The sequence below is a fragment of the Xiphophorus couchianus genome, chromosome 5 (assembly GCF_001444195.1).
Source record: "Xiphophorus couchianus chromosome 5, X_couchianus-1.0, whole genome shotgun sequence".
Lineage (NCBI taxonomy): Eukaryota > Metazoa > Chordata > Actinopteri > Cyprinodontiformes > Poeciliidae > Xiphophorus > Xiphophorus couchianus.
Genome location: NC_040232.1, coordinates 26,206,252 through 26,221,844, shown reverse-complemented (window position 1 = coordinate 26,221,844; position 15,593 = coordinate 26,206,252). Strand labels below are relative to the sequence as shown.

Sequence of the window (15,593 nt, the reverse complement as noted above, 5' to 3'; positions counted from 1 at the left end):
TGGCGGAAAATTTGTTCTAGTTGCTATTTTCTGTTTTTAACAGCTGTTTGTGCTTTTCGGGGTAGGGCAGATAGGTGTCTGCATACACCTCAGATAACACTTAGCTAGATGCACCCACACACCCACCCACGCACGCACACACACCTTTCTCAACTTATGTCAAACATGCAGCAGCAGCACAACAACAACACCTCTCTTCAGAAAAATACAACATAATGCTTTATATTGTGTATAAAATACACATAATTAACATGTAAAGTTATTTCAGCACTTTAGGGAGATTTTACATTTAGAAAACAGTTTGCAAAACTTGTAACTTTTGTTATTTGAAGATTCTTGTAGCTTTTCCCCGTTTGAAAGGTCGACTCTGGAGAATCTGGGGTTAAAATAAGGAAGTCGTGATGTGTTGAGAGGAAGGGGTTGGATGTTGGTAATGTGGGGTCTCCTTCTTCCTGGATTGACTCAGTCATGGAGTGGGTGGGATGGAGGGATGGGGAGTCCCCAGAGGAGAAAAGCTTCATACATGCCCTGCTGTCTGAGCCCTGTGACCCCCTTCTAGGATTGTGTTTCCTGTCTTTCACCCACTCTTCTTACTTCTGCCCCGTTTCCTTCTGTTCTTCTGTTTTCCCTCCTCAATATTCAGTTTTTCTTACCTCTATCCTCGATACCTGCTAAAGACATTAGCCGGTGTGGAGTTTGTCTCCGCTGGGATCCCCAAGCTTTGGTCTGCTGTTGATAGTTCCGTGGTTTTGTTTTTGGACTCGGCGTTGACTAGAGAGAGATCAGAAGGAAGGTTATCGGTTTGCTACTGAGGCCGCGTTTATGTAAACTTTAATGACCTCCTGCTCTGAGTTAAAAAGCCCATTACAGACTTGTACACACACGCCCATGCACGTCAGTAAATGTAGCTTTTTGGCTAAACATTTTTTCCACCATTTTGGCATTTTACTTAAAGAAAAAAAAAAAAATCCTATTTTTAAAAGTCTCACAGTAAGATTTCCTTCATTCTGCGTCAGAGGAGCACCATCAAAATGATTGAAAGAACACCGTCGACTTGGTTTACACATTTCTCTCTGTAGCGTTTGGTTTTATTTTCTCCTGGAAAAGTTCATGACTAAATGAGCCCTTGAAAGCGTCGCACCACAACGATTATTTCTCTCAGACAGTTACCATTACACGCAAAGAGGCACACGCATTCGAGCGCAGCCAAACCCCTCGGAAGGCACAGAAACCAATCACTGCCTTTGCCACAGTGGTGACAGCCATTTACTGCTGCTGCCATCGAAGGTCAGAATGGCTGCTCACTTTCCGAAATTGACTCCAATAAACACCTTCCAGAATGTTCCACAGATCCTACGAAGCAGCAGATGGATTCTTTGGGGGGGAAGACTCGGTCCAACGTGCACAAATAATCCTTTGCAGTTAAAGTCATCTAAGTTGAGTCAGAGCGAGATCACAGGCAGCTCAAAAGCTCGTTAGTGCTAATGGGCCAACTATGAATCATAAATGCTTGCATTTTTTTGTTTAAATGCTCCGATTTTCTAAAAATACCAGAAACGTTTACGAAATTGTCCCATTAACAATTAGTGGTTGAAGGAAGAAACAGTCTAAAATAGACACGAGTCTTTTGAGAATAATTACACAACTGGCTCTCTATCAACAGTAAGAATTTCTCAAAACGTTATTTGCTGAAATAAAACTGAAGTTTTCCAAATGAATTTCTTTCAACATAAAACTTTTGAAACTTCAGTGCAAACTGTGGGAGTGTGTCAGTGTCTGGTGAATATTTGGTTAAAATAAGGTGGTTCTTCATTCACTGAAGTTGCTCAGAGTGGATTTAGTATCCAGAAATCCCACTTAAGAGAAGCATTACTTCATAATAAACTTGCTCAAGTAAAAGTAAAAACAAAGTGCAGCATAGTAAATTTTTTTAAAGTTACTCAAGTAAATGCAACTGAGTAAAAGTAACTAGTAACTAATTACTACCCAATTTTGTTTATCACATCCGATGGACCCAACCTGTTTCACCTATTTTTTTGCTGCTTGTAGCTCCAAAGAATATTGGAAAATATTGTGCATTAGCTGATTATTTTTTTGTTGATTGAATGTTATGTTTATTTATTTATTTATTTTTTTAGATTTTACAAATAAAAATCCTAAAAGTGTGGCGTGCATTTGTATTCATCTCCATTTACTGTGAAACGCCGACCTAAAGAAAATCCAGTGCAACAAATTGCCTTCAGGCGTCCCGTAGTTTCACCTGTTCGTGTGGTGGAAAGCTAACTGTGACCAGTTACCCCTATTGTGCAACACAGTGGTGGCGACATTATTTAGTGGTGAAGCTGCTCAAAGGTCACAGTTGAATCCTGGGGGAGAGGGTTGGGGGGGGGGACTAATTAGAGGCATATCCCAAAAGGCGAAAATACTGTTTACTCAAGTGGAGTCTGTTCAAATGCACTCCACACTTTTCAAAATTTTTTTTTTTATTTCTTTTTTTTGCTTCAGTTCAAATTCAAGGGTCTTGAATTATTTTGTAAGACATTGTGAAATGACAAAGGAATATCAAAATGAGGAACTTTTTTAACCATTCATGCCGATAAAACATCCCTTCCTTCTTTGTTTTTGGTTTTATTTTGTTTGTCTGTCCTCCCTTAAACCTCATGAGATCCCCCAGTATCAAATAAACTGAGCTATTCTTGTTGCTGCTGCAGGAAAACCTTTAATGTGGCTTGAAAAATAATTACTTTCTCTTTAAGCGTCCCATCCGTCCTCGTCGCAGCCTCACCCCTCACCCCTCCGTCACCCACAGGATAACTGATGCAAACTCTCCGATTCTGCTGGATGTGCATCTGTTTTGCTGATGCCGTTGTGTACGCCAGCACACACTCTAGCTGCTAGCCCGCGGGCCTGTTTGTGTTGTTCAGGAGGAAGTGTTGTCAGTGAGTCATCCACCGAAGGATTCCCTGCAGTGGGGAGAAGCGGAAAAGAGCGGATCCCGAGCTCTTGGAGAGAAAGGATAAGGAAGGAAAAAGGTAGAAAAAGGCAAGGGCCTCTATAGAAAGGCTGCCCGTTTGTTTCCAGGTGTGTGAGGAGAGAGCCTATATCCTGCTGTGAATTTTGAGCTTTCTCCATCAAATTTATTCATACTCATCTTTTGATGACGCGTAAAACTGAGATCAGATAAATCTAACAGGCAGATCAAACTAAAGAAATCCAGACTTGACGTCTTTGTTTCTGCTCCTATATAAGCAATCCCCGTTTCGTCGCTTTTTCATCAAGACGTCTCCCCCGGCCGCTCCCTCCCTCCCTCCCTCCCTCCACTTTCCCCTTTTATGGAATGAAAAAGAAATTCTTCTGCGGAGCCACAGCTTGCGCATTTATTAAACTTTCCATCAGCGTGTGCTGTGTGGAGCTGGATTCGGCTTTCGCGGCATTGCTGTTATTTGTTTTGTGCCAGCTTTGTCCAAACCGCCCTCCTGGCACAGGTGAAGGAAGACATACCTGGCACACCTACTGCTGTGTGTGTTCTGGCCTGCCCCGCTTTCCACAGCTGGAATGAGCGCTAGAGGCAGGGAAAATAAGAGACAGACAGATAAACAGAGCGAGGGAGAGAGAGAGAGAGAGAGAGACGGGGAAAGCCTGCTCTCTGACTCAAAGGGGAGGGGAGGGAATTCCCTGGTGAGCCGGATAGTTTTTAAATCTGTTGGATTGGAGTGTTGCCTGCAGCTCTGGAGCGCCACACAGCCTGGTTCTGCAGCAGAGTGAAGACCGTCCCTCTCCGCAACTCCTTCAGGCTGTTTGCTGTGTAGCGTTAGCACAGCAGCAATCTTTGTAATGTTACTCAGTTATCATGATTTCCTGCTGGAAGAACTTTTTAGAGTGCATGTAAAGGTTGTTTACATTCGACTCAGGGAGCTACCAGGGGCGAGTCTAAACACCAGACAAGCTGGTTGAGGTGTTGTACATCTGGTGTGTCTAGACTCGGCTATGGCATCATCATCTGACTGCACTGACCAGGGCATGATTTACGATGCTAATTCCGGACTAATTCTTGGTAAACACTGCTGTCTGCGGTGCATCTATACATGGTGGTGGGTCTTGGATAAATGTTGCCACGGGCAACCACCTTGCTAAATAATAGTGGCTTCACACGAATGAGAAGCCAGACTTTTAAAAAGACTTTTTCAATTAAAGTGTAAAAAACATCAATGCGTTTTTATGGCAGATTTTACAGTAAGACTTGAATTTTTTTAATTATAAAAAAAAAAAAAGTATCAAAACCAATGTGGCTGCCAGTCATAACACCATTCTCAAGGCCTAGTAATAATAACCGTCAGGTTCGGCTCGGTACTTCTCTCTTCGCAGTGGAGGATGATTGCAGCGCAGGCGATTTCTGGTGACTTCATAGTGTTGTACTGGCACATTACATACAACACGGACGCAAATGTTAGCGATTGGGTAAAATTTTAAACTTTAGCAGCAACAGCTTCTCAATAGCCAAACGTGCAGACCCTCTGTACAAAGCAAGTAACTTTGAACAAGGGCTGGTTTTTGACAGGCTAAAGAATAGCTAGATTCTGAAAATACTTGTGTTCCCACTCCCTAAAAAAGCTTATAACTGCCTATTCTAATAGTTCAAACACCAAATATGCCATAATATTCATTAGTACGCAGAGTGGAAACTGTTTTAGTGCCAATGTAGAAGCTAGCATCTACACTTTTATTGATCTCCGCTCTTCAGGCTACAGCCAGTTAGCTCTTGCTGGTGCTTCTGGATTAGCCGTTTGTTCTTGGGAGTGGCTACGTTTGCGGCGTTTTGGGGAAATTGTAGTTTGCGATTTTGCAGAAGAGCTATGGAATCAACACGTTCAAAATGACACACATGTGCGGCCACTGTCCCAAGCAAACAAAACCAAACCATCATCTTCCTAATACTTCCTTGTTGTCTTCTTTGTCATTTCCACCAGCAGTATTGTCCGGCTGTTGATCACATGGCTCAATTTATGAAATACAATTTACTTCTATTCAGCTGACAAACCACCTCATCCTAGACCAAATTATTTATTTCTACAGAGAAATAAAAGACAAAAATAAAACGAAAGAGAAGAAATGTGACAAAGTAAAAAACGTTTTCACATATCAGATTTTTTGCTCCAGCAGCATCTCTCTGACTGTTTTTTTAATAAAAAAAGAAAAAGGTTTTTCGAAACTGGCCTGTTTCCATCAAGCCAATTTATTTTTCGTAATTTCAATTTGCGCGAATCTACGGTTAATGGAAACCGCTTTCGAGTTGGAAATATTCTCCACTTATATTATGATTGTTAGCCAATTCGAAGCGTCTTACGATCTTTGTATCCAATTCTACCCAGATAAACCATCCTGAGCCCCGTCTCTTTCAGCCTTCGTGGACTCAGGTCAAGTCACCTCACACCTTTCTCATTAGACACTTTGCAACAACCGACGTCCCGACTCTAAACCCATCATAAAGCCACTGTCAGGAATGAATCTATACAGATCCCTCTGGATCCAAAACAGACCTTTATTTCTCCTACTGCTCCAGTGTTTCAGACTGGTAGAAGCCAGGTGCTTGGGAGGAGATCGCAGCTGTATCTCTGCAATCAGTCACCAGGGAATCCCTCCGGCCTCCTGGTTTCGCTCCTCCACGGGTGGCAAGGTGTTTGCAGTGAGCGTGTGTGTAAAATTACTGAAGCATTTTAATTCAAGGCAGCAGCAGGAGCAGCAGCAGGAGGAGCAGCAGCAGTAGAAAGGTAATAAAATGGAAAATAAACTCAAGATATGTAAACAGGAAAGGGGGCGGGAAATGCTTCTTAAAATCCAATCTGGAAAAAAGACAGAAAAAAAAAAGGGGGGAGGGCATGGCTGCAAAATACATCTGGGTTGTTTCACGAGAAAACCTCCCTAATTAGGCATGTGAATCATATTTTCCATCCTCAAAATATCCTGAACTGAACTCTTTTTGGTCGCTGAAGAGTGCCACGCATAAAAACTGTGCTTTTTCGAAGGCAATTTTACCTCTGGCTGTCGAAAACTGTAAGTTCATTGTGAGGTTAAATATATCACCAGTCAGCTGTCGGGCCCTCTGAAGCAATGAGTCAGAGCATGTGTCTGAAATATTTATCTGCAATATAATGATCTTTTATTCATTTCGACCAGATGGAGCACCCGGTCCACCTCTTGATCGATTTCCAGGTTAATCAAAGAAAACAGGACAAATGAGATTTTGTTTGAGGGAGCGTTGCTATAACAACCAGCGTTGCCAGGTTGTCACCGGGCTCACAACCTGGGTGAGGTGTTGTTAGGAGATGAAGCTGATGAGTCAAAGACGCCTCACCCCCCTACAAAGTCTAATTGCTTAAAGCATGAGCGTGCCTTCAAGGATGTCTGGTTTTAGTCTTTGTGGACCCACTTTACTCAACTGAATCACTTAAAAGAAAACAGACGACTGGTTACCTTTCAAGTGTCAAACCTCAAAACACGAGTGTGTGTGTCCATTTACTTGTCCTCTAAAATTGGTCAGGGACAAAGCTGGACAGAGCTGCCGTTCTGCATTCGGCGCCCCATTGTTTCGTGCTTCGCCACCTCCTGTAATCTCAGTTGAAAGCCAGAACAAAGGTGAAGGATATCGTGGTTGCACATTCGCATGCGTCTGCATCTGTTTGTGCACACTGCGCGTGGGTGGAGGTTGGTTGCAGGAGGAGGTGTTGTCGGGAACAGAAGCATTTTGCAGATGTTGCAGGGAAGAAGGAGCGAATGGAAAGTCCTGTGGTTATCGGTCGTACGCCGTGCTCCAACCGTCCGACCGCAGCATTTCTGATGCTCCAGGTTTGATCGAGAAAGCATTGAACAACCGTTTCTCGGGCGAAGTGAGTTAGAGGTACAAAAGGAGAGGCAAGGGTGAAGGGGGGTGGGGTATGAACAGGGAGGTAGAGAGATGAAGAGTTTGAAAAACATGTTTACGACTGGAGCTTCACATTGACGTTGTAGTCTAAGGTTTCCCTCTTGGAGAGTCTCCCAGAGCGTAGGCGGCCGAGATTCCCTCTTGGTTCCTCTAGACGTAACATGAGGAATGCTCATCTCTGTCTGCCTCTCTCCCTTGTTATGACCTTCCCTGTGTCTGTGCTCTCTCTAATTGCCCTGCTCTGCTCATTTTGGCGTCTCAACGTTATATATATGTGCCTCTCTTTCACCTGCCACATGCGCCGTGTCTTTCGTTCGCCCCACAGTTGTCCGACTGTGGCAAAACCCCGCCGCTATTCCCCGTCGTCTTCATCAGAGCGAGGCACACTTTTCCATATGCAGATCTGGTTTCACCAAGTTCCGCAATAGGAAGTTCTTATCTAATCTGTGCACCGTCTGTTTTTGTCGTCTGCTGTGTTTAATATGGCCGTTTTGGAAAGATCTATCAACTGGTTTTCTCTCTCAGAACAATAAAGCTGACCACCCGCCCCCACTACCACATCTCAACAATAACGGTCCAAGTTTGACTGCAGTCCCGTGGCTTTTACACTCATGGTTTAATGTGAAAAACATAGTCCTCTTAAAAAAAAAAATACTTTTTTTAGATTATGTTGAATCTGCTGGATCTTTGATTGCAGTACTTTGGAAACTGACACTGATCCTCTTGTCTTTATGATCCTAATGCGAAGTGCAGCGTTTCCAACCATGGCTCTGTTCATTCTGTCACTAACACATAGCAGCCGTGCTGCAGTAACCACGCTGTTACCTCACATGGTGTGTCACTGACACAAAGGCCGGACTGTGTCACTGCCACTTCTTGACAGATGACTCATGGGTTCTGGACATAAAAACAGAAATTGCACGGCAGACCGTCGCTGATTGCCCCAGCAGAGCCCAGAGCGTCTGCTCACACAATGCGAGGCATGAAATCACAAGGAAAACTCAAAGAATGTGAGCAGAGCCTTTACAGGCCTGCAGCAGCTGCAGTAGCTCACAGGGACGTTTTAGTTCAAAGCAGCGAGGGAAACCTCTTTACATCAACAAGATGGAAATGAGGGGGGGAAATAAAGGGAAGAGGGAGAAAAGACTTCTGGCTTTTTGCGGGAAAGTAAAACGGCAAACAGAAACTCATGATCTAAACTGACACGAAACATCAAATATGAGAGCATGCTTTAGGGACACAGACTTGCAGAAGCAAGTTATTGTTGGTTTCATTTCTTACATAATAGAAGCCAATTCTGGTTGTCTCACACCCAACAGAGTTGACACCTCAACATGGTGTCAGTTCGTATTCTTAAGCACTTCCTATGCTGTCTGCGGCTTCTGGATCTAATAGGGTCTCCAATGGAATATTAGTCTCATGAGAGGGGTCAGGCAAGAAGCAGTGTGAAAACTTTAAGAATTTGACAACCACAGAAAATGGCTAACTTTGCCAGGATTATGCAGGCCAGGGTATATTCCTGAAGACAGGTCTAATGTGCGTTACTTGCCAACAAGGGGCTATCTATCCTCTCTGGGAGTGTCGTGAGATGATCAAGACAGATCTCTGGGTCAAGCAGAAACTGTCATGGTCTGAATGGATGGACGGACGGACAGACAACTCTCCCTATGACTGAGATTCCTTTACTGATTTGCAACTTTGTTGATTTTGGCTTAAACGTATCCATAACTCTAGGGTTAACCCAACAAAATATGATAGTCCTAGGAGAGCAAAGTCCTTATTTTCTACTCCTAGGGTTAAGACTAGAGGCAAATCCACATCTTAAGACACAAGCTAAAACTTATCTTATGTCCAAGACAATCATTTTCTTGTGGAACAGTCTTGTGCACATTTATGTTAGGGTCAGAGGTTAGGTAATAGGGTAAGGGTCAGCCACCCACTAATTATTGTCTATTGGATTGTACAATCTAAACGTTTAAGATGTCTTCATATTGTTTTTATTGTGTCAACAGACGGCCATCATTTGTGGGAGACAGAAGCCAAGGTTGACAAGGACTCTGTCAAAACTGTAAGTACCCATCTGTCTTTTCAGTCTACCCCCCCCCCCCGAGACTTTCTCCTTTCTTCGGTCTCCTCCTCATTTGTCCCACATGATGATGTAACCTTCGCTAAGGCGTTACAAATTGAAAAACACAGACGACGCTGATTAGTCGATGCAATCCTGAATGGAATTTTCACAAAATCACTGTACCGTCCGGGAGACAAACACTTTCGCCTGTGGTGTTGCTTGAAAACACAACACGGGCAGAAACATGCTCAAATGCACGCCCACGCACACACACACACACACACACACACACACATCACTTCAGTCCTCTGCGCATAGCCAGACGTTTAGTTCACAGCGAAGGGTTTGTGGTGAGCTGGGCTTAAACACCTCATCTGTGCTTGTGAGCGTGCAGCCAGGAGTGGATCACACCCCTGTTTTTACCTGCTGCTTTTCACAAAGGCTATAATGAGAAAAATAAACCAGCGCACTCATTTTCACTGACGCACAGTCATGCGTCCAGATTGTGTTAATATAAAACTCACCAAAAGGGAATTGCCGACGGAGGGGAATGAAGTAAATGTTGTTCTCCGTGTCACAGAGAGCTTCTTGTGCTCTGGAGTTCATTAAGATTTCATCGGGTTAGTTAGGTCTGCTTTCAGAGGGGCGAGCCAAGTGGTGGGTAGTGGAAAACTTGTTTGCTCGGGCGTGATGATGGCACGTTTTTAACTGCTGATGCCTTTGATCAGCGGCGCTGCATCCTCCGCCTGTCTTTGTAAACCGACTGAGGGAGTTTATGCTGGCAAAAGGCTCTAGAATAACACACTTGCCTCTAAATGGTGCCGCTGGAGGATTTAGTTTCATTTGCTGCTGCTGCGATTTCACTCAGGTAAATGATGTGGTTGCATCAGCAGGGTAAATATGGGACTCCTGTAGCTAATTGTGTCTTAACTCCGGCTGGTGTTTGTCGGCCACAGTCGCAGATGCTGGAGAAAAAGGTGGGTGCTCAAGGACATGCTGGAGGTGATGTTGTAAGAAGATGGGATTGATAAAAGCACGTACCAATGTGTTTTTAATTGGAGACTGCCTTGCTAAAGTATTCCTACCAATTCCACAAATCCAGTATTGTTCATTAGGTTATTACGATTGGACAATACTAGGCATTTTAATCAAAGTTGATACACAGTTTCAAAAATCTTCCCAAATATAAACATTGACAATTGCTGAGGCGCTACTTTGAAGAACAATATTTTCTTGCAGTTACATGTAAGTTCTCTGGCATTTAAATTTTTTCCCCCATTTTTCTTGGCAAAATAGCTCAAGTTCTCTCAGGAAGGATGGAGAGGGTTGGTGAAAGCAAACTTAATTTAGATCGGGGCTTTGAGTGGGACGCTCCCACATGTGAATATACTTTAATCTAAACCCTGTCATAGTTCTAGCGTTATGTTTAGAGTTGTCGTATTTAGAATTCTTAAATCTTGAAGGTTTTCCTTCAGGATGGAATTCTGATCACATTACTTGGTGCTATGTGGGAAAATGCTGCCACCATCCTGCCACTCGGGGTGTGTGTGGGCGTGTGTGTCTGTGTGTGTTCAGTGTGAGTCGGTGTTTTATCACACTTAGCATTTTTCAACTTCTGTAATATTGCTTATTGAGGGGTATTAGAGTAAAAAGAGGGAGTGGGAGGTGGGGGGTAAATGCACATGCGACCATACAAGTGATATTTAAACAAAAATGAAAAACTAAAACAGTACATATTCACTTAATTGTGTTCAAGTAAAATTCCAAGTAAAGTTATTTACCAAAAGTTAAAAACGTTAGAGGATTATGGAAGCCTTTGCAAGGTGCCATCGTCTTTACAAACAGAGAGAGACGAGATGAGAGCTCAGGCCTTCTGCTTATGTGTTGCAACCAGACTACTTTTAAGTGCTCTAGTCTGCCTGACTGACTGTGTTTTTATTGCTGTCCAGAGCGTGCTAACTGGTTGTTTGTGATCGAGAGGGAACGCAGTGTACACTCACGCATCTAACACACACAATCAGCAACCTGCATGCCTTCTCTGTCATCACATGGAAGGCAGACTGGGTCTGATCTCACCTTCAACTACCCCCCCCCCCCCCCCCCCCGCATGCACCGTGATGACCGACAAAAACCTGCTTCCTGTCGTGTTTGCCCTGCTTTCGGACTGCAAAAAAAAGAACAAGAGAGCGACGGCTATCCCAGGAATTACACATAAACACCCCGACAGATTCCTCCATGTTTCCCTGTCAGAATTAAAGCAGTCAAAGGTTCATATCCGTCCAGACCTGCTGCAGTCCAGCAGGCTAGGTAACTGGAGGGGTTACAGGTGACCCCTCCTGCACACGGAGCGGCTGTGCAAACAAATAAGCCGCCATTTCTGCTTTGCTGTGCCAAACGGGGGGGGGGGCTAAAAGCCCAAGGGTTTTCCTCAGAGAAAAACACGGGGCCTGGACGAGCCTCAGGGGCCCAACTACTGCTTGTGCAGAGTCCAGACAAGCTCATTTAGACCAGCTCCCAGTCCAGTCTCTTGGAAACACTACCCTAAATGCAGACCAGCAATAAAACATAAACATACTTGTTGATTAATCTCTGAAACCTTCAAGGGTTTACTGTATAGTACTGAAAGCTAATGCTTGGTGACCACATTAAAATAAACATCTATAAAGTCTTGCTTGTATATATATATAAAAAAAATTGTTTAATGTGGAGCTGAATTTGAAATGTGAACATCCAAGTCCTGTCATGCCTTTGAAGAATTTGTGTCATTTCTGATTTACTCCAGATTTGAATAGCTCATTTATTAGCATCAAGAATCAAGAATTCCCGCTATTCATTTGTGTCAGGACAGGAAACGTTCCTTTTGTGGTTATGTCATTTTCTTTTCTTCTCTTTTTTTCACTTTAAATGAATAATGGAGTAACACCTAAATTGTTGTCAGATATGTATTAGGTGAAATATTAAGTAAGTCTTACTATTAGTTTTCCTTTCAGTTTCAACCGTGCAGCATCCTGAGGTGAGTCAAGCGTTAGGACAGTTTAGCCTGAAACAAAAATAGACATTTTTGGATTTTTGCAGCAAAATGAGTCATGTTTGCATTGATTCTGTTGCAGTGGTGCACATGTACAGTTCAAAGATTTAGGATTACCAAGAAATATTATCATCATTCTTCCTATACCAGTAAATTGAAAGATTGATGTGCAACAGTGTGACGACGGTGTACAGGTGGTACATTTGGGTGACCTTGCTGTGTTTTGTTTGCACTTTAGAATACTCTCGTTGTGGAGATCCCACCCTACAGGAACCAGAGAATATCCAGTCCTGTGCAAGTCAACTTCTACGTCTGCAACGGCAAGAGGAAGAGGAGCCAGTACCAGCGCTTCACCTACGTGCCTGCAAACGGTAATCCTCAGGCTGATCTTCTTTAAGACACGCAGGCATGCTTCTTGACATCTATAATCTGTAGTTTGCCTTCAACTGTCGACATGCCACAAGGGATTTGTAGCCTGCTCTTGTCGGGTGTTTTTTGACATCCTGCCTGGGAACAGTTCGCTTGAGCCATTGAAAGAGAGCAGAAGATGAGACGGGGTGTTTATGCAGTAGTGGTGCGGCGTTCCGCAGCTGTGAGGTAGACCCGCTGAGTGACAGAACCTCCAAGTGCTGTCAGTAATCTGGTGTGTAGTTGACTCGACCTCCCGGGGACCTGCCTTTTACACCCTGCCTCACACAATGAACCCATGGTTCCCCAACAAAGGATTGACGATGCACATGAAAACACACCCCCACACACACACACACACACACAAGCTGTCATTCATGTAGCAACCTGAAAGGTTTGTGATATAGTGTGAAATAGGCATCAGCAGCGTTCATGATGGAATTCTCAGAATGACACCACTAAGCTTTAGTCAAGAAAACGGGTTAAAAAAAATTTGCTTCAGTCTCCGGGTTTTTACTAGAAATCTTCTTGCGTATATGCAGACAAGCGTGATGATGGCTGTGTTAGACTTGCATCCACATCGTGATTACCAGAGGAATCCATTAGATCCCCAACCCTGATATCTTATTTTCATTGATTGGCGCTTAATGGATCCAGAGCTTCTGAGATAGTGTGCAGCTTGTTTTAGGTCCAGAGCTGTTAATAAGATGTGACATTTACATTATCAGCAGATATTTGATGGGCACAGGAGACAAGCACACGAGAATAGAGCCCTCAGAAAATGTAGAACATGTTCCAGTTTGGAGATCACAAACAGATTGATAAAAATTAATAGCTCAAACTATAGACAATACCAGTAAACATCAAAATGGTGTGGCGTGTATTTATATTGGGCCCTGCCTGTTGGGGTGAGCATTTATAGCATCGTTTTATCATTATTGTGATAATTTTCTTATAACAATTTTGATTTATTGTTGTCATGATAAATTCCAGTTAATGACATTTAAGAAAACCAAAACTGTTCGTATTGTCATGATTGTTATTGTTGTTATTTTCTCCACTGTGTTCAATGAAAGTATCAATAATTATCAATACATTTGAAAATATGATTAAATGCACTTACTATATGCAGCTTAATTATACAAATCACATTTCTTTATGCGACTGGTGTCCCAAAAAAAGCATATTATAATAAATGGGAATGTTTTCCAAGAGCCGTAATTGATTCCACTGAATTTCATTTAGGGATATCAGAGTAACAGGGGCTTAAAATAAAAATTTTCAAAAAACTTTTGTAACTTTCATAACTACACGCTGCTTTGTGCCGTCACGTTGCACAAGATGTAACTGAAGTACACAAAAGTTGTCGCAAATGAAAGCGATTCTACAGAGGCTGGTCCTGGTATCGACGAGCGCTTCACAGCGGGCCCTGGCAGGCACCAAGAGAAAGTTACGAGGCTCCTTCACCGATCCATTTCTTTGAGCACAAACACAACACTTATTAAAAGATGACTCGTGTTCGCCTTTTTGCTGCCAAGTAAACCGCAAACACACTGTGGACCACACAAGCAGAGCAAGTCCCTTTTCAAAGATGCATAATTAAGCCACAGGAGTCGGAGCCAAAGAAACAGTGAACCTCAAATTCTATTTAGAGCTTTGCCACTGCTTTGTAGTCCTACTTGATAATGTAAAAAAAGAAAAGAAAAAAAACCCTGCCTATTCTTAAAAAACAAATAAATAAATAAATTGTATCAAGCCCAATAGCACTCAACAGCTGATCTGATATTGCCTTACTGCTGAAACTGAAATGTTTTTGAGATCACTCAGCTACAGACTCCCCCTCAGACGAACATTTGAACCATGGATGTGCAATTTAAAGTAATGCTGCATAAAGGTTATAATCAGCTTAAAGAGACCCTTTGTAGTCGTGATGACTGTAAGAGTTTCAATACAGCTACACTGAAAGAGGAAATCCGAGTGAAGCTCTTTGCTTTTGAGGGTTTCAGTATGTGCTTATGTGTCAACAGTGAGTAAAACGAGCGATGTTGCGGCCAGGTACTCGGGGTGGGCTGGGGAAGGGAAGACACCCACACATTCACGCCGTCGCACACACAAACATTTGTCAACACTTTTCGCTCGCTTGTATGAAAAGAGTCTTCCGGCCCATGGTCCCACTTCAAGCGCAGTTGTGGTCAGTGACGTTGTTGGGAGAGAACATTTCTTTCACACTCTGGTGTCTGTTCTGCTATAAAAAGGCAAGCCCAAGCCTTAAAATAGACCCACTTGTTTGAAACAGCGGAAGGATGGAGCTAACACTCTCGGGGCCACAGATGCTGAAAACCGCCTTTATTTTCCATTCAGGTCATGTGACCACTTGTTATTCTTTGACGCTAATGAAAACGCTATCAGCAGCCACTGCTTTCAAACAGCTTAACGCACTGAGAAAACACAGGAAAAACAGAAATGGATGGTTTAGTGTGTCTGCTGACACATGGTGCTTCAGTAGAGCACATTGCTCAAGACATGTCAGCAGATTTTATCAGCCTCACACTGCTTGTTGCTGCATGTATAGTGAAGTGGTAGTATCAGGAGTGCATCATAAAAACATAGTCCTTTTCCTGTTGTAGTCTGAGAGAAACAGAAAAACCTTACACTCCCGTTTCAGTATTATGCATCTGCCCTGCATTTCAATTCTGCAGGAAGAGTTTCTGCTCTAGGTACAGTAAAAGATGTTGTCGCATCATCATCCTCCTTCACATGTGAAGAGAACAGAATAGAAACTTTGTCATTGTAACAATGGAACATTGTAGAACGGAATTTGAATGCAGTTCTCCAGATAAAAACAATGTCTCTCTTTAAAAAAAATTGCACTCATCTCTTGATTAAAAAGTTGACTGGAAATTAAAACAGGCATAAAAACTACACTGTGATACTGGAGCAAATTCAACCCAATGTGACTGATGCGGCAAAAAATGCTGCACAGTGGGTATTCTGCTATGATCTATATCACACATTTGCTCTACTGTTATAGAACTGCCACAAGTGCTTCTCAAATGTTGCCGTAATCACATATATAATACCATGTTTCCCTCATGCTACACTATGCAGGTGCTCGGTCAGTGCCGATGAAGATTCACTCACTTCAGAATGGCAAATGACATTATGCATAA

General features: G+C 42.9%; 1 protein-coding gene and 1 long non-coding RNA gene across 5 annotated transcripts in view; one reads left to right on the top strand and one right to left on the bottom strand.

Annotated features, from left to right (window-relative positions):
* The window catches only part of LOC114145371 (uncharacterized), a 57,108-nt gene that overhangs the window by 6,949 nt on the left and 34,566 nt on the right, over window positions 1–15,593 (bottom strand). The window contains exon 3 of the long non-coding RNA XR_003595672.1: window positions 654–771. This is a non-coding gene — a long non-coding RNA (uncharacterized LOC114145371). The remainder of the gene's footprint in view (window positions 1–653; window positions 772–15,593) is intronic.
* LOC114145370 (nuclear factor of activated T-cells, cytoplasmic 1) overlaps window positions 1–15,593 on the top strand; it is a 72,081-nt gene that overhangs the window by 27,353 nt on the left and 29,135 nt on the right. For all 4 annotated transcript variants that reach the window (XM_028018896.1, XM_028018893.1, XM_028018895.1 and 1 more), the window contains exons 7-8: window positions 8,932–8,987; window positions 12,254–12,386. In XM_028018896.1, coding sequence (XP_027874697.1) covers window positions 8,932–8,987; window positions 12,254–12,386 — 189 coding nt within the window. The remainder of the gene's footprint in view (window positions 1–8,931; window positions 8,988–12,253; window positions 12,387–15,593) is intronic.